Genomic DNA, 24,328 nt, shown 5'->3' on the forward strand with positions numbered 1-24,328 from the left:
TTCACCAATAAAAATGAAAAACAAAAAAAAGAATCAACAAAACAGATCTAAGATCTTGTTAGAAACTAACCATGTTGGTGCCACTGCTTTTACTGTCAGCAATGCTCCTGAGAAACAACTAACTTTTGAAACATCCTATCAGAAGCTCCAAGCAGACAGTTTGGTTAGTATTTCCGACCTCCACTTTCACACAATACCAAACTCTATTTCAGACAACATCAGCCCTCATGAAAAAGATACAAGGGATCAAACAAAGAAGTAAAACTCCCTCAGACAATACCCATTTTCAGTGATTGTGTTGTGCTTTGCACTGACTACCAGATTTTTCTTCCTACTGTTCTGAAGAACTACCTGCATGTCTGCCATTATTTCGGCCAAGCTATGCCATCTTTCAGAGACTCCTCAAAGCAGTATCACAAGGACAGTAAAACATCACCTCAGACATATTTTTTCATAATTTATCCTGAACATTTAATCAAAGTATAAAGATTCAGACAAGCATCTAAGGTTATTTACTTCTTTTGGACAATTTAACAGACAAGTGAGATTATCCAGTTGGTCTTTTACCATCCAGTATTCTATGTTCTACACAATCAGGAATCATTTTATTAGGAAATCTCCCCAAAATAAGAGATATGCAATTATCATTGTGGCTTGCTAACTTAAAAAGACATTTGTTTAATCTCTGCCAAGTGGCCATACGTTGTTTAAACAAACAAACTCTACGTTTAAGATACGAAAGGATAGCAAAAGTAGCATCTTTTTTCATTCTGCATTTTGTACTGAATTAAAATGTAACAAGTCCATGAATTCCTTACTTTTTAATGGTAGCATAAAGGTGACAAAACATTTCCACAATTCCTCATTGATAAAAGGAGCTATTGCTAATGTTTGTTTTACCTACAGTACCAGGATATTTTCTGACTTTGCTAGAAAGATTGGTTGCATGTTAACAGGCCGAGATTTTAAACCTAGAATTTCCTTCCTAGCTAAATGCTGCATGCAGTGGCATTTAATTTATCATTTTAAAAATCCTGAATTTTAAACATCTAACACTCTCCTTCCCTCTCTAATACTCAGTGACATTAGAGTTGCATTATTTTCCTAGTTATCAGCATTCTTCAGATAGAATTTAGCTTGTACTGTCAATATAGCTTGCACTGTCAATACTTTTGTCAATACTCCTTACAAATCAAAGAAGAAAGGAAGCTCAGAGCTACTCCTTCTCCATCTTAGAAGTCAGTACAGAATCCATTACATTTATCCAATTACCTTGCATAAAGAAATGTGCGCACAAAACAGTAGAAGTAAGAAATGAGAAGACCTCTAATGCTTCTTTTGAAAGATGTGGCTGTAATAATAAAATACCAGCTCAAGGCTAGGAAAGCGAAGAAAAATCTAATACTACAAGGTTCTTTCTAAAGGGTCCAGAAGACCCCATTTTTCCACAAGCCACCTTACCTGTACTCGTTTGTTTTTCCATAAGATACTGTAAGCCTCAAGAAAAAAGGGCAGGGGCCAATGATTAGTAACTAAAGCAATGGTACTAAAACATGAGCTTGTTCTAGATGCAGCATGGAACTGGTCAGCACACCCAGTGGCGTTCAAGACAATAGCATGCAGAGAGAATGCAGTCCATGATTCATGTCCTGGAGACACTGAGGCGGTCCCACCTTCTCACTCACCTACCTGCCTGTTCTGCAGCAACTAATGAATTATGTTTGTGAAACATATTCACATATCTTAGGCAACTATGAACATAATTTACTCCTCCAATCTGTGGAAATACAGATTTGGGTTCCTGATTCCCACCTCAAAACCCAGTGTTTAGCTGCAATACTTCCTACTGTTAAGGGAAACATTTCTTAGCCTCCTTTACTGTGCAACTCTGACTGAGTTTGGTCTTTCCAAACTATCCTGACCACAGGCCAAAGAAATAAGAAAGGCATCTCTAAACGTTCATTTCAGACTATCAGGACCAAACGGCATAAAAGGCAGACAAGAACTAAACCTGGATTGAGTTTATGCACCAACATGGAAAACCAAGGGAGGTTTGGATAGAATCAAAGGGTTCTATCTAAACTAGTTTCTCATGGCTTTTGTGATCATTCCAAAAGTAACAGGCTACAGGCTTATCACACTTCTTTAAATCTATTTTGTAGGCAAACTGGTAGGTCCTAACATGTTTCTTTATTCATTTTGGCCCCATTCCTCTCGTATTAGCAAATGCTGTGATGGGAACTATATTTTAGTTCTGTAGAAATGTGGCTAAAAACATGGAAAATGTACAGCAATCTGTTTCAAAAAATTTGAGTACTGAACTCTGGGCGCCTGTACCAAGCAACAAAGCTCAGAGAATTGCCTTGAGTAATACTGTCTATTACATTAATGCTGGGTCAAGAGACTCTTCAGGAATGCTACTACTTCTATAACTAACATCAATAGCTAGGGCATACAACACTTGGTCTTCAGGGAAGTAATCTACATTTAATACATTTCTTCAGTATTTCACTGTCACAAACAACTTGATCTTTGCCCACACCCTCCCACTCCTTCCTGCAGAGGACTCTGTGATGGTGTCTTAGATGCCACTTACCAAGACACTGAATGGTACAGTAAAACAAGGCTGTCTCCCTCCCAAACCTGCCCCAGCTGGAGCCACAACACTGCAAAGCAACCACGGCATGCATTCTCCCCAAAAGCCATGCTGTGTCAAATGAGTGGAGGGAGATTTGCTACACACAACGTAACTGTCTCCCACATGGTGTTTACAAAAGAAGGGTGTGAGGGAAGAAGCTAGAGAGAGAGAGACCTTCAGGTTCTTAAAGAGCAGTACCCTCTCTAACTGGTTCAGGGCTTTGGGCTGTTCCCCACTACTTAGTTCCAGTGTGTTGAAGAGACAGGAAGAGATCTGTGAAAGATAGGCAAATGTATGGTTTAAACAAAGCAAATTAAACCCAAAGAGAAGAATAATCTGGCAGAGCGTAAGGCTCCAGGGGAGACTCCTGGCATGCACAGCAAACAGATAGTATAAGATAACTGCATAGATCAGACATGAGACACAACATCACTTTACTGAGCTGGGAGCAGCCATCACTTGATAAGGGAAGGCTTCCTGAATTTAAATTCACTTTCACATTATGTCTTCTTACAGACAAGGTCAAATTCTGGCATCTGCAATAAGTCACCCTGTTCTTTTTAGTCTTCCTTAGGCCAACCTACAAGCAACACAATCTTGCCACCTTCCTCTACAGCAAGGGAAACAAGCAATCACGACATCACTAGGTTACTACAGAAGATTTAAAGCCCCAAACTAGTTTCAGATTCCTAAAAATAAGCATATTCAATCTTCCAAAACACTGCTGTACTGGCTCTGAAATGTAAATTTATCCAACTTTGTCACTTTTCTCATGCCACTTAGAAAGAGTAGAAGTTGCATGGTATAAACAGCAAGTTCAACATAAGCTCAGAGGTAGCTCTCTCTTCTCTAGCACTCTTCCCCACTCTGCTACTCTCAATACTAGAATCCTGTATTTTTACCAACATTCTTTATACTCCTGATGGAGTTCCTCAGGTGGGCTTGCCTCCACTTAAGCTAATAATCATTTGAGGTCACATTCATGGTATTTACCCTACTGCATCCAGCTGCTAACAATTCAGTGGAAAGAGTGAGATGGTGCTGGTGAACAAAACCTGGACCTTTCACCCTTGAAGGCTGTGTGGAAAAGGAGAAAGAAAAAGTAGGCTACTCTGGTTTGGCTGCTAACAACAGAGATGGGACTGCCCCTCGGAACTAAGGTTTTCACTATAGAATTGCTATCCCTTCTAAAAGTCAAAGCTTTTCCTACAATAGCCCAATTTCATAATGCTTTCATAGCTATCTTACCAGCCTCAAAAAAAAAAAAAATCCTTTCTACTTAAGAAAAACCGGAATGTCTTGAAAGCAGTTTTAGACTTGCAGTGAATAGAGAAAGATAAGAAAGAAGCTGGAGAGACAGTAGAAGACAGCAGAAGTTTGGAAGACACTACCATCAGGTCCCAAGACTTGTTGGGGCTTTGTTGCCCACAGCAGCTGATGGCTGTTCCCAGAATCCAGTCTGACTCACCTAGGCAACAGCATCACTGACAAGATTCACTGCTGGACTATGTGAGCATAATTCCACAGAATTAATGAAGTTATGTCCATTTATGCTGTTAAACATGCTCCTTCAGTGAACTAAAGACTTGCAGAAATGAAGAAACAAAAGTATGAAAGCAAACAGTATAGAGATAAGCGCAAGTCCGAGACAAGAGCAGAACAGCCAATACAATATGGAGCCTTACCTTCTTCATATTAGTTCCCATGTAGCTTTTAGGCTCTTCTTTAAACTGAGGCAATCTGAAAGACAAAGTACAAGCCAAAATTCACAAGCTTCTTTGGGTTAATAGAAAAGATTTTTTTAAAAACAAACAAACAAACAAAAAAAAAGTCAGAATGCAGATAACAGAAAATTAAAGTTAGGGTTTTCTTTGTAAAGGGGAACTCTCCTCGGTTCCTATCTTGCCAGAAAGTGCATAGAAAAACATAATCTAGATGGGAGGCTCTTTGCAAACCATTCACCATTACTTCTAATGAAAGTTCCACTATATTGATCGTTAGTGCTAATGGTCATGCAAGTACAGTTTCTCTTCCTTCACTGTATGTTTTCAGCACTAGACTAATTATATTAGTTCAAAACAGGTTTCATTAATGCTGCTATAAACAGTTGCTGAGCCAGTGTCATCCATACCAGGACTCTTACAGTTTCAGCATTGCTAGTCATGGCAGCTCTTTTCACTAACTTATCTAGAAATGCTAGTGGTTATCCTCCATCCTGAACCATACGAACAGAATTACTGTGCAAACTGGACCTAAGTTTAAGCTGAACGCTTTGAGTTAAGCAGTCCCTCTCTTACAAATAAAGGAGGTAGACAGCTCTCACCTGTGCTACCGAATGATCTCCAGAACAAACATTTACACCTCTACAACTCCATACACCCTGCTCTCCCCTCTGTTTCCTTACTACATTGCTATCTTCACTTGCTGAAGGGATGCAAGCTTGCAGCACAGCTTTGGCTGTTCCTCTTTCTGAAAAGCAAGATGACAATACTCAAAAAATAAACAGGGAGCCAAACCATCCCCACAGCTGCTGCCTCTGCCTTGCTTTGATACCCAAATGTCCAAGGCACTGCTAACTTTAGCTACTATTTTGCCATCTTTCCTGAAAAGAAGTTTGTCTCCAAGCCATACCAGAAGAGATGATGCACAACAACAAGTGCTATGCCAAATTTACTTATGTATTTGCAGAAAAAGAAAGTGATGCTGTCTCTCGCCTTTAGTAATACTTGCTTCTAACTCTGCCCTACATTCATCCAGGGTTCTACATAACAAGATGCACAAAGGAAACGAATCTTGAGAACTCACTGGAGCTGAGTGTGATAACAGAAGAAAGTGATGACATTTATTACAATCCCTTCCTACTGAAAGTATTTCTGTAGCTGCACATACCTTTCTTACAAAACTCAGAAAATCTACGATTACTTCACAGGTCTGGAGAAACAGTTTTGAAGTTAAATAACTTGTTCGAGTTTAAAAAGGAGGGGCAACCTTAATAATTACCTGAAAGGTGGTGGAAAGGGCAGAACATTTATCCACAAGACATATGATCTCAAGAGCTTAGAATTCTCTTCAATATGTGAGGTCAAAGCTCTCAGCTTGAATTCAACATGTAACTATTCAACACTATTTCTATTCTCTCTTCTAAAGAAAACTATACTTTTTTAAAGCACTGGTTTTTGAAGTGAAGTTCACATTATCTGTCCTTGAAGAACTGGTTTCTTATCCTAAAGCTCTTCATTACCTGGCTGTCCATCTCTCCTCGAAGGACACCTTAAACTATACAACTTTGCCTACCTCATTCTCCCCACAGTCTGAAAGGGTCAGCCCAAGAGAAAAGGGCCAAATCCTTCATCCCCTTCCACCTCTAAATAATGGCCATTTCAGATGATTTTTCTGAGGCCCTTAAGTGGAAGTGTGGAATCCTTCTGTCCTTAGAGGGCCATCTCAGCAATGCTGAGGCAAACACAAGCAGGTTTACCTTGTGAAGAGCAGCTGCACCATGTCGACTAGAGTGTGCTCTGCAGATTTTCTCAATAACTCTGTGAAGACAAAAACAAATAACACAGGTGTCATTACTCAGTGTGATATTATCAAGAGGCTTCTTCAAGCAGACTCCCCTCCAAGCCTTGTTTACAGAGATTACAGCAAATTTATTAAAACCAGCTCCAAGACTGCATTACTGCAAAAGGGCATATAATCACAAGGTGGCGCCACAAAGCTGAGGAAAAAAAGGAGTCAGTCAAAAGTTGTACAATGAACTCTTTAACACCTAACAAGTTTTACATTAAGTTGTAGAGAGACACAGTAATACAAAGCTCAGTAGGTTTCCATGGCTGCATTTTCTATAATGGAACCAGTCAACTAATGCTGAAGAGACTAGACCATTTCTTAGAAGTAACCATTGAAGAAACACGAGCAAACCTACCGCTAAGTCTCATTTCAAAGCATATGCGGAAACAGGACTGCATTATCTCACACACAGATTCATTGGTGAGGTGGGCTCCCACTGGAGTAAGCAGCAATGTTCTCAAAACCTGTAAAGAACAGTGTACGTATATCACATAGTACCAATGCCATTCATACGCATATCCAAGAGAAGGCTGGCTCTCTCAAGAAGACATCCCTGGAATTACTGCCTTGAGCAGAAAGAGTTTCCCAGAAGTCATTTCAATCTTAATGCTGTGCTCAAGAACAGAAAGATTAAAAGTCAAGAATGATCTCCCAACCCACTTCTAAAAGAGACGTGATATGATGCATGCCACCCAACACTTAAATTCAGTAACTAGTTCTCTGCCCAAAAGTAAACAGGCCAGAATTGTATCATAGGTTTGTCTCTACAAAGAATTTTTCTCAAAATAAGTTTGTGAGCTCCATATTCTTACCTTCCCCCACTCCAGCAGAGACCACGCACAAGGTGGGATTATCAAGGCCACCACGTTTCAAGCCCTTGATTTAAAATCATTTCATTTAAGCTTTTAATTATTTTCATTTGGAAGGGCTTTTACCACAGGTATATGAGCCATCTGTTTAAAAATAAAGTCTGTCACTAAGCTCCTGCAGAGTCAAAACACTGCTCCCTCCTCCTCAGCTCCATGTAACAGGATATGGTCCACAATGGGCAGCAGCCATTACGGTAATTACCATTTCTCTCCACTTACCTGTAGGATTTTCATCAGGACAACCTCATCGCTTGCATGATCTGTGCCCACAAATCGGGCATGAGTGACAGCATCTGCCATATTCTCCATTCCCTCAGCTGTGCCCTCATGGCTAGGATCTGAGCAACAGAATAAAAACACATGTCAGGGAAAGGCTACCTACAGCTTGTCACCTCTGCGGGGAGACATCCACACAGATATACTTTGCTTCCATCTGCTACCCTAATTTGTGTGACTCAGACTAAGCAGACTGTACAAGAGAAACTCACCTCCCACTAACAGAAAGATTTTTTAGTATTGGGAGCTTTCAGCAAGACTATCAAAAATCTGTTTACATCTTCAGAACAATGCGACTTAATAAACCACAGTAAGAGAAAAGAATTACAATTCAGTTTGTTACTGGCGCTACACTTTTTTAGATGTTAATGTCTTCTCCCTTATAGTATAGCAGTCAGCTGTTAAATACATTCTTTTTTTTCCCCTGTAGTGGAGAAAAAAAAAAAAAAACAACATTTTTAAGCATACAGAACCATAAACTTACTCCCACAAGGACAAACTGCCAGTTTCCACTAGCTTGAGAAGGAAATTGCCTCTCATTCTACATCCCTCCCAAGGAATAGGATCTGGTTAAGGAATGGACCAGTAGTTTTCCCCAGAGAAAACAGTAGATGGACACTATCCTGGTTTAGATATCAGAGTTGCAGGCCTCCCACTTCAATCATTCATCAAGGCTCCTCTCTCCATTTCAGTCTTCTGTAGCTACAAACAATGGTGCATTTGAGAGAATGTTTGGGACAAGATTGTTGCTAGTAACTGTATCTTGTGCTACATTACAGTGGCTTCAGAAAAGCTGCCTCCGGCTTTGATTTCATTCTCACTTAAACAACACTGCACCGAGCAAGAATCTTGTTACCTTCCTACCTAAACAGTCATTAGGAAAGAAAGAAGACAACCTAAACACCAAATAATTCCTCATTAGTTGGTTATGGGGCCACTTGAACTCCAGCAAGAATAAAGCTGATGGAAGAACCAAGCAAGGCTTTGTACACTTCGTAGAGAAGTCTTTGCAGGCTCCCTCTTTGACTCTAGCTGTGTTCACACCTAAGAGACAAACCCTAGGCATTAAAGAAAACCATCCTTATTGTGGTCCATGTTCCAAAGAAAGCAGCATCCACCATACTGGGTAGATTCTGAAGAGCTGCAGGTTAAGAAACTTTGTAGCTGAACAAAACTGAAATGACATCAGCGCACATGAGAATCCCATTAGTTTGCGCAAGAATACCACCTCTCCCTTTTCCCTTCTCTCACATGTGTGAGAGGTCTGCCCTACTGAGAGCAGACCTTGCCTACTTTTGACATGTCTTTCTCTCTCTCACACAAACCTTAAAAAGTTCAGAGTGAATTCTTCTCCTGAGTTGCTAGTGAAGCCTCACTGAGCCTTCAGGGAGTCCATTCAAAGACTGACCTGTCATTTTTACCTGCTTCATTGGCACTACTCAACAGCACATCAAACTGTGACACTGAGACGCATCAGCTGAGAGGCCTCGCTGAAAGCCACTTCTCTCTGTACCATCGACAAGCACTTACTCTCCAGTTAGAAGCTACCACTCTTCTACACTAGAGGTAATAAAATTAAGACATACATTGGTGCTCCAGTGCACCCTGATTCACAATTGAGCATATTAACTTAAACCGTCAGTAGCGATGTGAGATTATCCCAAGCTGCTCAATTAAATCAGCAGACCAGTGTAGTTACAATGCCAGCAGCTACCTTAAGATCAACCTTAATACTACAGTAGAAAGAAGCTAAAAGAGCATCAAGAGGAAAAAAAAAACACTTGCTGCAGAAAAAGCTTCAAAATGTAGAGCAAGCAGGTTCATTTCATTGCCACCTCTTACAGTAGGTCTGATTTGCTCTGGGATTGGGGACATATTTAGCAGTGGTAATGGATAAGTAGTCCATGTGAAAAGAAAATGCAAGCAGGATGTGTAAGTGCTTCTTTAACAGATCTGTGACTGCTGCTTCAATGTTCTATCCCCTACTTTCAACACTAATAAACACACCTCTCCCCCAACACAAATCACGCCTGGCTACTTCAGTCCTGGGTCCCTAGAACAGCTCCACAAATTTGTCTCAATTTATAAAGCCTCTTGAGTTCAATTAAAAGCACAGATATTTCTACTTTGCAGAAACAAGATAGAGAGAAGATCAACATGCTTCTTTGTTCCCTGGTGAGAAAATCAGTACGGAAAGATGTGTCAATACCTGCTCAGAATTGCTAATAAAAGGAAGTTTTTGTGAAGTAAAATTCAGACTTGAAGACTGGCACCTGTGATGCAAAGATTTGGAGACCTCCATCTAGACTTACACATTTCATAGGGGGTACACTCCCGCAACAGGCAGGCAAAGCAAAAAGCGGAAAGCAGAAAAGCGAGGCTCTTAACCTTCAGAGAAATCCAGAAAAGCCAGAGGCCTGCTCAGTAAGACCTTTAAAGGAACTGAAATAAATCACCAAGGAGATCAAGAAGGTAGAGGGGAGAGAACATGCTTTTAACTCTCCTAATGACAAGTCTCTTGTTGGAAGCTGAGCAACAGCTACCCACCTACAGATTCACAGTTTCCAGGTGATCAGAGAAAGTTAACTTCAGAAACAGAGATCCAGAAAACTGCTATGGATACACTGTGACAATAAAGCAATCGCAGTAAAAGCAAATATTTTTTTCTGAAGAAAATATAACAAATTTTTGAAATTCAACCATTAGTCTTCCTATAGCTCAGGTCTGAGCTCATCAGAAAGACTGACATCTAGCTGTAACGCATAACTGATAAATACAGAAATAACTAATCCAATGGATTAAAAAAAAACAATTAATTTAGAATTAACACAAAGTTTTCTTGTGCTTTAAAAATTACTATTGCATTTTTCAAATACCACTCTCGAAACAACAGTGCTTATTTCAGAACAGAGGACCATCTCTGTAATGCTAACTGTTGCTATCAAACTGTATGTATGATGGACATTAAGCCATTTTATCCAACTGAGTTGCTGACTGCATGCTATACCATTAGTCAGCCGCAAAACACAGCCAACTTAGAACAGATCTTTGCAATTCAGACTATTAGAGATCAAAAGTATTAAGGTTACTCAAGAATTTTTCTTTTCTAACCAGTTTAAAAACATACTCCTCAGCAATACCAACCAAAAAAGTAGGACATACAACTGTCTGATGACATGAGAGAGAGTAAGGAAAAAAAAAAAAGTGAGAGCACAAAGATTAGCCATGAAATGCTTTGAAAACAGGAAAAAAAGGGCATTTTAAATAGACGCTTCTCAGAAGCATTTGGCCCTTTCACTGCCCACTTGTTTTAGACTGCAGAAGCAGTCTTCTCACAAAATAGACACAGCTAATGACACTTTTGAGAAGAGCTCTGGTTTCACCTGTCAGTTATGCACCAAAAGGCACCACAAACATCAGCCACATCGTATTTTCCCCACTGTGATTATGCTGGAGTCATTCCTTTCTTGCTCTGCACAATTTGAAAAGGGCTTGCATGATAAAGACAGTTTTAAGCTTTTCCTGTCTTTAGGCAGATAGTCTTTAAACTATCTTTAGTCTCACATTACAGAGAGAAATGTAAGACCAGAAAGCTTTAATTTAACAACACAACCCTAGCCAGATGTTCAGTCAGCACCGTTAATCCCAGCCTCACCGGTATCTAGAGCAGCAGCAAAGACAAGGCCTCATGTGAATGTCACCTAAAGCAGGAACTGAGGTCTTTGATTACAGGTTCTGCTCCTCAAGAAAATCCAGGCAGAGGGTCTTTTCTGCTGGAGCACAAGGACACACGTCCATGCACAGCTACAGGGATGCACTCTTCCGGAGGTGATCTAATTAATATTTTAAAGAACAGGTAGCTAAAAAAAGTCTAAACATTCTTAACCACTTTTTTTTCTGTTTCTCTGAGAAACAGAAACAGAGAAACAGAAATACTCAGATTAAGTATTCGTAGCCAGTTGCATATGCAGATATTTGCCTGGAGATACGAAATCAGTCTCAAATTCTGATCCCATTCAGACCATAAAAGCCCAAAAGAGGAGTCCATGTTCTCATTCCAATTTGTAACGGACATGTTTTGCATTATTGCTTACTCCTTCAGGGAGATATGTTAAAGACTTATTTACTCAGATTTTTTTATTTTCCTGCAAAATAACATTAATACTTCATCATTTTAGATTTTTTTGCCACTTATTTATACCCAACACTGCCCACTAACTGATGCTTTGACACACAAAGTTCTCATCAAAACTCTTTAAAACTCTTTCCTGCAAGTCTCTGCTTTTGTTCTTTTTAATTTTGAGGCTTGCCCACATCACTGTGGTCTGCATCTGCAAACACCTTCAAAACCTTTTTTCCTCCAACTTCCATCATTCTTACTCCAAAAAACAAAATCTTTAAAAGAACAGTGCCAAAAATTCAACTGTGTTCACCTGGCAGTGTAAGGAAGGAAAAGGACTAAGAGAACTGAGCTGGGACAGGAGAGAGAAAAGAGGGAAGAAATTTTTTCCAAGTAAGACTAAGCATAAACAAGCATATATATAAAGTTTGTCATTCACACAGGTATTATCAGAAAGGACTAACAGACTTTACACAGCAAAATCAAGTACCACTAATAACAGGATGCCACCATGTGAAGGCAGACAAAAAGCAAGCCAATGAGTCACTACATGTCAGCTGAGCCATAGTAACTACCACATGTGGATTATTAGACTTTCTCAGCCAGAGAAAAATACACACATTTAAAAATCAACAGAAAAATTAAATGAATGTATTTTACCTCATACTGAGGCAAAGAATATGCACAGAGAAACTAAAATAGTTCAGCTGATGCACTGATACTTGACTACATTTCAGTACTAATATGTATCCCAAAGATAACAAAATGCTATCATGTGTTCATGTTTCCCTAACACATCCCCTTTTTGCATCTTTAATTTTTACCTGAGCAAAAAGAGAGGACTACGGCCATTTGCCTGAGGCTGCTACTACTGAGCTTTCAAAAGTTCAATACGTCTGCACGCATTCTAGAGCTACTCTGCATATAAGCAACTAAGTTATGCAATGCATTAGCTCAGTGCAGGCACATTACAAAACATTTGCACAAAAGCTTTCTTCCAGAAAAGCTTCCAAAGTGTTGAAAATTTCTTCCAAGTAAGGAGAAAATTCACATTTGGTCATATTTGCTCTTGTTATTCTGAGGCTTTATTTCTTGTGAAGCTGCAGTGAAAATTACAGGAAGTCTAAGGCACAACATACTCCTGGTTAGCTTTATTTAAAAAGGAGCTGCCATTTAGCAGCAGATTCCAGCTGCAGGATGAGACTCAAGGGTTTCCTCATTCTCCTCAATATACCATTACACATCCAAGTCAGTGCTGGAAAGACTCCTCCAACTTTTATCTATTCTCTATTCAGATGTATTTCCAACCTCTCCACCTCTTCACTACAGGTAGTGGCTTCTGAACACCCTGCAGCAATGCAGATCCGACCCAGCTCTGCCCAAGGCCACACACTGACCCCACACAGGGACAGCACAGGGGATCACTCGAAGCTAGTATTTCTGCTGAGACCTGAGCTCCCATATATGGTGGATGTGAAGATTCCTGTATTTAAATTGGACTGTTTCCACTTTTCCCTTAAAGTATTAGCTATCTGCATAGATAAACAGGCAACTGCAAAACTGTTACGGCAACTGTGAGATGTCAAAAGCAATAGCACACTAGAGGACAGCGTCCTTCACCATGCAAAAAATGCCCTCACTCTAGAAAGAAACATTAGTCCACAAAAATAAATAAAAAATCTACCGTGTATGTATCTTGCAACATTATAATTCCCGCTGGTATTTTCTCCCCACTGGCCCTTTTCCTCAGACTGCATTTGAAAACATTTGATGAACACCACAATTCAAAAACAGGCCGTAAGCACATGCAGCAGTCAGGGAAGACTGGCAGCTTTGGCTCCATTTCCCACCACTGTTGTGGTAGGGCTGTGAAAGAGCATCAGGAATGATACTAAGAAACTGTAGATGCCTATTTACCCAGTAATACTGACACTTTTCTTATTTCCCCAAACTCCTCATTTAGGCTGCAAGCCTGCATCCTGACCAAAGACACTGCTCAAGGAGAAGCATTTGGCTGGCATTTTGGTAAATCCCAGGAAGTTGCACAACATACCTATTAGTGCATATGAGAGAAACTTATTCACAGACGTGAGGGCCAATCCAGTGATGGGGCCTGTAGTGTCTTCAGAGCGTATTACTTCCAGGAAAGGCCGAAGAAAGACATTGGGTTCAATTTCAGAAAGCTCTATGAAAAAAAAAAAAAAAAAGGAAAGAAAAAGTGTTATTAGACTCATTACATTAGACTTCCATTCATTAGGCTTCATTTCATTTTCCGTTTAAGAACTTAGAGCAAGCTGGTGAAAGAGGTCTTGCAAAAGATTTGTTTCACAAAATTGGTGGGAAAGTCTGGGTTGCATGCACGCATGCCTGTATGTGTCTGTATGTGTCTGTGTGCATCAGTGCATGTGTATAAACAAACAAACTAGAGAAGAAGAAAAAGGTACTTTTGTCTGTTTGCTGCTTTGGACAGCAAGTATTCACTCTAAAGCTGCTAAAAAAGAAGGCAGAGCTCTCAAGCTAGATTAAAAAAAAAAAAAAAAAAAAAAGGAAAAGCAACAATCTTTCTAAACTTTTCAAGACCATCCATGCCTAGAAGTTTCAGGAATGAAACACAAAAAAGAACAGCTAGAACTTGGGAAAGTGACAAAGAATGACAATTCAAGGAATCAAGGCAGGAGAAATCCTGAGGATGCTCTAGGAGAAAAAGCATTGAAAAGCAGGTGAAGGCAATAACCAGACAACAAGTAGGCAGGCACAGAAGAGTATTTTAAAATTAACTTGGATAATACTGAGATCAGAGTCTCAGTAATACAAATCTCTCCTTCATATTTAAATACAGATGAACTTTGTAAAACCTACATTTTATTCCTAATAAAAGTTAACATGCCTAATGGCTAATATTGTCACAGAAACACTGACATTTATGTTCTCGATGATCCAATACCTCATTTATCTGTAATATGAACCTTTTTGGGGTGGGAAAGAAAAGGTCTGTGATTCCTGAATCCTTACACAAGCTGCTGTTTTTCTATTTGCCACAAAATTCAAAATTGTTTTCTCAAAACAATAGAACTACCCCCAAACTCCTGACTCTAAGACAGGTAAGCAAAATGCCATTCAATCATAGTTCCTATTGAAAGGTTACATGTATGAAAGGAGAAAAAGCCTATCAGAAAGCAAGCTAACATACTTGTGAAAACTTACAGGGAAGACGCAAAGGAGGAAGAATAATGCATTTTTTTTAAATGCTCAAGTTCAGAGACCAATATCAAAGTTCAATAATTTTGTTGTCACCTAAAGCAAAACTATAATTAAAAAAAGAAGTTATCTGTGCGAATTACTAAATCACCCACAGCCTTTTACCTTACAGCTACTAGTTCAAATCAGGCCAACACAGTTAACTTGTGAGAGGTTAAAAGAAACGTGATGATTCAATTTTTTGGCTTAAGGACAACTCCCCCGACTTGTCAGAAAATATTCTGGTGTTACATTACAATATTGTCACCTCTCAATAGCTCATGGAAATGCAGCGGATCATAAGACACGCTTTCATCAATGTTTATTTAAGTGTGCTTTATAGAACACTTATCTGTGGTTACAAGCATTTGGACAACATTGAATATAATAAGACTATTACTGATCAACACTCAAACTCGCCCCAAAGCTGACCCTGCCTATAAATCAGTCACCACCTAATCAACTCATCATAATTTTGCTGAAAAAGCTGCATCTTGAACAGTAACAAAACTGGACTTCAGCTGACATATGGATTAATAGTTCCAGCACTGAGTACTCCACATAGAGTAAGCTCAACAGACCTAATCTGCTTCCTTTCAAACCAGGACTCGGTCATTCAACTGTTTCTGTTGATTTTTGTTTTACAAACACGATGTACGGTAAACCCTAAGAGAACATGCTTCACATCACCAGGGTTTATCCTGCTGCTCCATTTCATTAGTGTGGAGACAAAACAGTGTTACTCAAGAAAACTTACAAGCTAACATAAAAGCCAAACCAGGAATAATAATCATGTGCACCCTACCAGTCAAGGGGACTTGTGTAAGACATTGATGTTTCTTTCCCTAAGCCACAAACATCTCCATAATACTTCTGTTAAGCTGTAAAGCATAATACAACTGCATCAAGGCAAAAGGAAGATATGCCAGATATCATACTGAATACACAATAGCTTGTCCCACAGTAACCCTACCAAATACGCACATAACTGCACAGGTGGAATGAGATGATGAAGCCATATTTGCTAGCATAGGATACACAGCACGCCATAATCCTCTTTCCATTAATTCATTTCTGGATAGCAGCTAGAACTTCTCTTCAAAAGAAAGGGAAGAGGTTGTAGGGTCATTTCCCCCTCCCCCCAATTACAAATCTACTGAAGATAAGGTAGTCATAAGACTAAGTGAATTAACTGAAGATTAGATTCCTATACAGTCTAACTCAAATTCCCAGCTTACACAAAAATCACAAAATGGTTTTGTCTTCAAAATGTTTTTATTAGGCTTTACATTAATTACAGTATTTTACATTAAGACGTTAATAAATGTTTTCATTAGCATTTAACTTAGGCACAGACTATTGATCATAGAGCAACTCTGACCAGCCTGCCAGATATCCAGAGACTCTGGGTTTTAGCATAACAGCATTTTACATTAAACTCTTTGAAACTCTGCATGCTATAAAACTGTTTCAAATTGATGGTGGGTTATCAAGAAAAATTAAGAATACACTAAACAAGGAGAAGAGAGCATTTTCAGTGCAAAACTTACTGAATGAAGACTACCTTCTGAGAGAGATCTAAATTTTAGTGAAATATCAAAAACACTGCAGATTGCATCTGAGAAATTTCTACCTGAACACTAGAATAATTTCCTCTTACCAGCAGCCTTTGCAGACATTAAGGACTTAGGGGAGTCACCAGCTCATCTCTCCACTTCAAAAGTTCTCTTGAAAACAGAGCTCTATCTCAGTAACAGTGCTTGCTTCAACAGTAACACTTCCAAGAAGGAAAAAAAAAAATCATTCTGTAGTTATTCTTGCTATACTTTGTCTTGAAGCAGATACTTCCCATTGCCTGGAAGGTCTTATCCGCATCTGAAAGAGGTACTAGGCTACCTGGAAGTTTTGAAACTAAATAAAAATTTTGTAAACAATTCAGTAAGGCAAAGATGATCAACCACACTCTTTTACCTCAATCCTGTTGAACTCTGCAAAGTTATTTTAGAAGCTCTCACTGAAAGGTTTTCACAGCATTATACTCCATGAGGTTGAATGTGGAACATCCAGAAACAACCTACCAGCACCTTCAAACTAGTTACTGCAACTGCAAGGCACTCTCCTGTTTAACTTTTGCTACCAAGGTTAGTCTACAGCACAGAACAATAGGCACTGAATAATGCTCATTTCACATGACTTTGGTTGAAACTAGCTTTCTTTTGAAAGTAGGATCACAACATTCAAAAGCTGTTCTGCCCAACAAGCTAAAACTTCACAGAAGATACACTAAAAGGCATGAAAAAACAAGCCATTAGATTACACAAACTCTTAATCTTTCTTGGTCCCCTAACTGAAAAAAAGCAGTAATATGCTTGTCCTAAAAATCTAAGAACCTCAAAAAGGACACTAAAATCAATTATAACTTTAACAGTTCCTTTCCCAAAGGAACTATTATAAATATATAAGGTAAATAATGAATATCTGTTAAGCCAAACTGGGGCTCAAAAAAAAGTTCTGATTTCTCATCCCTTTGATTCTTGCTCTGCTCAGTTCAGGCGTTCAGGCATTGCAAGTGAGGAAACCATAGCCAGCGAGAGACTTGAGAAATGCTGATAGAGATATTTCTCCAACTGTATTTCCCAGCAGGAGACATTTCTCAATGTCTAAACTTGAAAATGGGGGAAGTTTCTCTGCTTAGGTAACTACTTTCAACTACACTACAGAAAGACCACAAGCTTGACCTCAGCCTAATGCATTATAACAGGAAAAACTGAACAAGTGTCAAAAAGGAGATCAAAACGTCACTAAGGATTTGTACAAGCAGCCTACCTTTTCAAACTGCTCAGAGCCTGGGAAAACTACATTAAAATAGAACTTGGTCTACATGAAGAGCCTGGGATGATTTAGAGACCAGCCGGCGAGCACTTTCCATTCCAAAAAGAATGGCCCATGGGTTCTGTCCCTTCAATGAAATTTCAGGAAAGCAGAGATCAGCACCAGTACTGCGCAGCTAGTCCAAAACAGCACATGGGGACTGAAAAGTAGGGAAAAACTACTTTAAATCAGTATCATATCAGAAAGCTAGCTTTTCAGGCTGGCAATTTTAGTATGAACATGGAAATCTTCAGAGACCACAGTAATTTCCCTTCATACGCTATGGACAATTCACATTTAGACAAACACATCTATAAAGATATTTAAACAATAATTCATGTTTAAGCATCTAATTCACATTTCGGCAATCCCATCCAGCCATTCTGGCACCTCAGCAAGCAAGCTGCATCAGTACAGGAGCAGGTTCCCCTCGCAAGAGGTTTCTTATTGTTAATACACTGTTGGCACATTCCTGATCTAAAACGCTCACATAAGCTGCTTTCCCCAGCAGTTAAACTCTTCACTCCTGAATGACTCTTATCAGGATCGGCTATGCGTTCCGAATCAGATTAAATGAACAAGAAAAAATTGTTTATGACAAGTTATTTCAACATCATTTGTCCCCAGGACAGGCAACTGCAACCCAAACCACATGACCTGGACTCCTCTTATGCAGCAGCTGTTGGCCTTTGACGCTCAACCTTCAGAAAGGCTGTTTAAATTTTATCCCACGCACCTCTCTAATGCAAACCAGCTCAGACAGGAGCAATGTTTCAAGCATGTGCTATTATCTTCCCCACTTACGCACTAAACTTATGAACAGCCATTCCCTTTTCTTGTTAAAAGTTAGGGGAAAAACAATAACAGCAACAACATTGGTAACAGACCAGAAATCCAGGTCTACAGGACTCCTGCTACAGGAGTTCAGTTTATGACACCGAAAATTGAGGCACCCTCAAGCACATCCTGGCTCACCATCAAGAATACTTTCTGCAAACATGCCTTTCTGGCCTACACAATGTTACGTGAGCCTTGCCAAACAGCACATTTGCTCTTTTCATACAAGGGTGGGAACTTCCTGCAGTCTCTCTCCAGCAAGGTAAGGACAGAAGAAGAGTTACAAGAAAGGTACTTACCTTTTTAAATTATGTAAAGGTATTCAGGAGCCATACTTAGTATTCAATATACTCTCCCATTTTTTAAAAAAACATTTCTGAAGTATAACTGCCGGAACAAGCAGTGGCTTAACTTCACGCAGGCTAAACTACAGAATCATAGAGGAAGGAGAAATTCTTTTGAGTTAGCCCCATGATTAGCTATCGGTTAATTTAGAGAATAACAAAAGTAGCAAATGGAACTACAGTAACGTATAGCTCTCTAAAACTGTGCATAGCTTGATTTTGCTTCTTATGCTTATAACAGCCATAGAACAGTACATGTATACTGGTTCTAGGTCCCTCAGTTCCCCAGCTGATGAATCGAGGCAGCACATGTTTCATCAATCCGAAAACAAGTTCTCCAGATTGACTAAAACACGTGCCATTCTGCACCTGCAATGAAAGACATGCCCCTGACTGGCTAGAAAGTTTAGTCAGACATTAAGCTCAAATTCACTAGTGGCCAATTAACTCTAGGTAACAACTATAAAAGAAGTTAAGCTGGATGATCCACATTCATCTGTTCCTAGACTTATGTTCCCCTCCACATAGACCTGGTATAGTCTACTAGTTCTCAAGTGAAAAGAGCGCATCACCACCACCAGCACCACCCTCCTGCTAACAAAGACTCTCTTCTTTAATTTTGATCTTGTTTTTCTTGCAGTGTCTAGACTAGCCACTGCAACATGATGTTTAAATTAGGAGGTAGCAATTTTCTAGAGAATTTCTCATCTGAAAACAGAACAGACTGCTACTTACATAGTCTGAATCAGCAGCTAATTTGATCATAGAATCCTATAATTCTAATTACCTGAAAACAACACAGGCAAGGTTACTACACTCAAAACACAGTAAGAGGACATCAAAAAACCCACAGTAACCTGATGTTTCCTACAAATTCCCCAGAACATCATCTTCTTCCCCCAGAATAAACTCTTAATAGATGGCAAGGACTGGATTCTACATCTACCTAGGCAGACAGCACAAGAGAAGCTGAGGAGCTGGGAGCTTACATCCTAGTGTCTAGGAGGTATAAATCTTGCCAATTATTTTGAAAGACTGCTGGGATGGCACAGCATAGCATACAAACTCACCAAGGGGATCTGTGGAAGCAAGTTTTGTATGTCTCTGGAATCAATACTTTGCTATAATAAATGTTAACAGACAAGAAAGTTTACATATAATAGAAGTAAACAGAAATCCACAATTAAGGATATTCACACCAGTGAAGAAGAACTGAGAACTAATTGCAATCCTTTTCTGTATGCCTGTAAAATAAGCTAATTCCCTGTGAATTAAAGCAGACATTCAGGGGCCCAGGCCCACCACACCAAGAGGAAAACAGTGCCATTCACAGCCACACATGCATGCAAGGCTAGAATTACAAATGCAGTTTGACAGGGGAAACCCAGAGCTGTCAAGCCTGTTCTGTTTGCCTAATTTCATTACAATGGTACAAATGCTTTCATTTGTCACACTGCAGCTTCATGTGTTTATCTCCTTTTCATTAAACATGACTTTAACAAATGATTGTTCCATAGTGTCAAGATCTCAAGAGCCTCTCAGAATTGAGATTTTATTTTGGGGAAGGATGACAGAATGCACACTGAGCATTTGATGCTCTTGATATCCTCTGGTCAGGGCAGTATTAGCTCAATTGAAACCTTGTCTCCTACAGGAATTATTTACATCTACCAGCAAAACAGTACCACTGACAATCCCACCGGTGTTAGCCATTAGTTACCGGGTTTTCATCTGATGCCATGCTTCAGCTTCAGCTGTTCTGCCCTCACATTAAAAATCCCTGGACATTTTTCATAAGCAGGTACTTGCTCTAGTATCTTCAGCCAAAATTACACTGAAAAACTCCAGCTGTGTCTCCAATTTTATTCCAAGTGCTTTTTACCCAGCCATAGTATTCTATTCCAGAGGGAGATATGCTTCAGTGATATTACGAAAAGTAGAAGATATTCACTGCATTCACAAGGAAAAGAAATGCTATCAACAGGAAGTCTGGAGCTACACAAATCACAAGTTTTCATGGTTTCTATCCAGATGGACTTAAAGTACAGGAGAAGAAAAAGATCCGGGATGCATTCTCAGCCCAACTACTTTCCTTTTTTTTTTTTTTTTTTTAAACATAAGCTATGATGGTGTATTAGTCATAGACATTGCTGACTGCAAAAAAAAAAAAAAAATGTTGCACTAAGAATTTCTTCCAACTTTAGCTTTTGAAATAATAATTTGTTTAATTCTGCTCTCATTTCTTAGCACTGAGAAGACAATGATTGGAACTGTATTTTCCAAAACTTTTTCCTGAGTTATAGTTGATATGTAATTAGTCAGAGATTATACTCAAAAGCCTCTGCTCCAATAACATAGCTCTAGAAATGACTGGAGTGGTGACTTGACATAGTGAGGTTGATGGTCACTGGGAGAAGACCTGCTATGGATCCTACGATGTTACCTCTTTGCCCTGTGACCTGATACCTCTGCAAGAATCATGGCTATTCAGAGGAAAGGCAACAAATCTATTACTGTACACTGCACAGTAAAAGCCTACCATTTCTATCTTGGTCTCCCACAAGGGTGTTCAGAGCCAGCGTGAATGGCAATACCTATCTACCTTGTAGTATAATTTAAATGCTTATCCATACTTGTTTTCTAGAAACTCTTCCTCTTATGTTTATGAAGAGGATGAGCACTAAAGTAACACCTAATTTCACTAGGACATTTCAGGAAAAGATTACATCAGGACTCAAGGTTTGTAAATCCACAGATGCAAATTCATAATTACTTAAACAAATTTTGATCTCAACTGTAGAGAGACTGATTGCTTTCAGGCAAAGGAGAGGGGTGGAATCCAGCTGAGCTGAGCCCCTGACAGGTTCAGAGACACAAGACTAGTTCTGTGGCTTTTTCAAAGACACAGGCAAGCTCTAAATTGTTTGTGCCTCTTGTAGTGGCACTTAAAACTTGCAGAAGTCTCCACAGCTGGAAATAATTAGCACAATCTTCCAGCTTCACCAACAGGCACATACATTTTGATGGCCTGACAATGTTTGAAAAGGAGTATGTGTTTTTTTCTTTTAAAAAAAAGAAAAAGAAAAAAGAAAAAAGACAATACAAGCGTGGATGCAAAGGAAAGCTTCCTCCACAAGCTTCATTCCTTCAGCAGGACTAGCAAAGACATAGTGAATCAGTACTTCTCATTCGTTGTAGACAATTTAAGTGAATTATAAAATGACTTACGTCCTTACACATCATCAAAATGGAAGCAACCATGTTTATGAACTTGTACTTAACTCAAATATTTCAGTGTTGAAATACATCAGAAAGCACTGAATTTAAAGCTAGTTTGCTTAGGACTTTGTGGCTACTAATCTTTCTGAAGTATGAAAATGACCAAATCATTAGTTATTCCATTGCTAAATAGAAATCAATGATTCACATCGACAAAGTTGATGCATTTAAGAAACCCTGTCTTCTGGTATAGAAAACAGCCATCTTTACGACTGCTCCAAGGCTCAAAGTTACTGAACCTAGTCCAGAGTAGCCTTCTGCTAGCTGCTTATATACATCTTCTCTAAAAAAAATTTCCTACTGCTTCTCCTGAAAACAGTCAGTATTTATCACTAGGTCAGCAGCTCCCATCACTGATTACTGGATTGGGGTGTAAAAAATGATTAAAAAAAGAAAGAAAGAAAGAAAAAGCAGCACTGTTTTAAGATCTGTAACAAAAACGTCCATATAATCTAATTAAAGTGCACCAGTAAAATGCAGATGCATTTCCTTTTTGTCTCTGTTCAGAGGCAGCAGAAATTGTTTCAGAAGATTTCTTACAGAAAATAAACACACAGAGGACAACAGCTAGTCCCTGTGACGAACCTCCACCAGCTCTGAGTTTCAGTACTCATGGGCAGTCCTCTGAGGCAGCGACAATCAACTTCAAATGAGATTACTAAATAAAGCTAAATCAAAGCAAAAAGCAGCCACCCCATGACAAATTCATCTGCCCTTGACCAAACACTGAGAGTTATTGATCTTGCTGCTGTTGCGAATTAGGGCCAGGTTTCCCAAGGTTCCCTCCTAATACAAGGAGGAAAGTACGGCCACTCTAACAAGGCCGACTAGGCTAAATGAAACCTATGGGGAATTGCATTGCACACTGCCAAGTCCAGAAGACGGACTGATCCGTCCATCTTACTGACAGCACAAGTTTGATGTATGTCAAGTTTAAGCACTCTTCTTCCCTAAAAGAAATTGGCACATGTCGAAGAAAGAGCAATTAGTTTGTGACACTCTACAGAACTCTATTCAGTCACTCTACTTGTTCCACTACGGTATTTTATACACGTCTTGCATGGTACCAGGCCCAAACTAAGTAGGCAATTTAAAAGCCCAAGAGAAATTAAAACTTCTTCTCTGGTATTTTAAAGCACTGTAATTCTCCACAGCTTTGTAAGTCTACCACACTATGAATAGCTCTCTTATTGGAAATTCACCACATTGTCAAAAGGAAAGTTTTACTATTTCTAAGAGGTTAGGAAAAGAAAGAATTACAGTTTAATCATCAATTAGCTGTATGGATGTTACCCATTCTGTTTACTCCTTCCTCGAGGGAAGCCCATGAATGCCAAAGGGAAAAACCGAAAGGAAAAGAAAAAAAAATCTCCCCCCAAACAAGACATTTCTTTTGTTACTAAAGAATTTAAAAACATCAGTAAGATGGAAAAATCCAAAGAGTAGAATGAAGAAAAATCTCATGACCCACAAGGGAAGAGAACCTTTTAATGACAAATATATTTCAGCCACCATTCTTCTCAAAGGCTCCATGCACCCTGAAGTTATGACTTGCACAAATTCCTCTATCCAACCTGAAACTAAGAAACTTTGTGCTTCACCACATTATTACCAGAAAGCAAAAGTTCCTAGTCCTAATGGCAAAGCATAATTACCCAGAGCTCCAGTTTCAGTACACTACGTTACCACAGATGCAAAATGGGAGCCTCAAGAGAGGGTGTGCGTGCAAAACATCTTTGGAATATCAGCTTCAAACTAACTCCCCAACTAAACTCCTACTAAGGGGTGGAAATGGTTTATCAGAGAACAAAATCAAAGGGAAGAAAGACTGGCCTGGTGGCAATCAATCCAACTGGTGCCTTAAGACATTGCGAAAATGAAAATGTTTAGCAAAAAGAAAGAAACAAAAAAACAAAACAAAAAAACCCCAAAACAGTAATAATTGAGAAAAGCAGCAGAGATGCACACAAAAGTTCTCAGAAATCTAAACAGATGGCCTCCATTAAAAGGCAACTAGATTTCTAGAGTCATGAAAATATTATGTTCTTGAAACTCAACTATGGAAAGAAATGAATTTCCCTATACTGCTATGTGCCACAATGATCTACTGGCGGAAGGTGCTGACATACAAAACTGGCATATGAAAGGAAGCAGCAGACCAAAATTTGACCCATATTCACTGGTTTTGAAATGGAGAAAATCTCTGAACACAATTCAACTTCAGTGGGCACCCTAACTAGGATATATCAGAAGAGAAGCATGCCTATATCATTTAAACAAGAATTAC

The 24,328-nt window shown here is 39.2% G+C and overlaps 1 protein-coding gene across 3 annotated transcripts in view; it reads right to left on the reverse strand.

The window, feature by feature from the left end:
* GBF1 (golgi brefeldin A resistant guanine nucleotide exchange factor 1) overlaps positions 1-24,328 on the reverse strand; it is a 111,809-nt gene that overhangs the window by 32,983 nt on the left and 54,498 nt on the right. For all 3 annotated transcript variants that reach the window (XM_062580151.1, XM_062580152.1, XM_062580150.1), the window contains exons 4-8: positions 13,527-13,658; positions 7,297-7,415; positions 6,564-6,672; positions 6,117-6,177; positions 4,324-4,378 (exon numbers count right to left, since the gene is read on the reverse strand). In XM_062580151.1, coding sequence (XP_062436135.1) covers positions 4,324-4,378; positions 6,117-6,177; positions 6,564-6,672; positions 7,297-7,415; positions 13,527-13,658 — 476 coding nt within the window. The remainder of the gene's footprint in view (positions 1-4,323; positions 4,379-6,116; positions 6,178-6,563; positions 6,673-7,296; positions 7,416-13,526; positions 13,659-24,328) is intronic.

Source organism: Rhea pennata, chromosome 7, assembly GCF_028389875.1.
Source record: "Rhea pennata isolate bPtePen1 chromosome 7, bPtePen1.pri, whole genome shotgun sequence".
NCBI classification, from domain to species: Eukaryota; Metazoa; Chordata; class Aves; order Rheiformes; family Rheidae; genus Rhea; species Rhea pennata.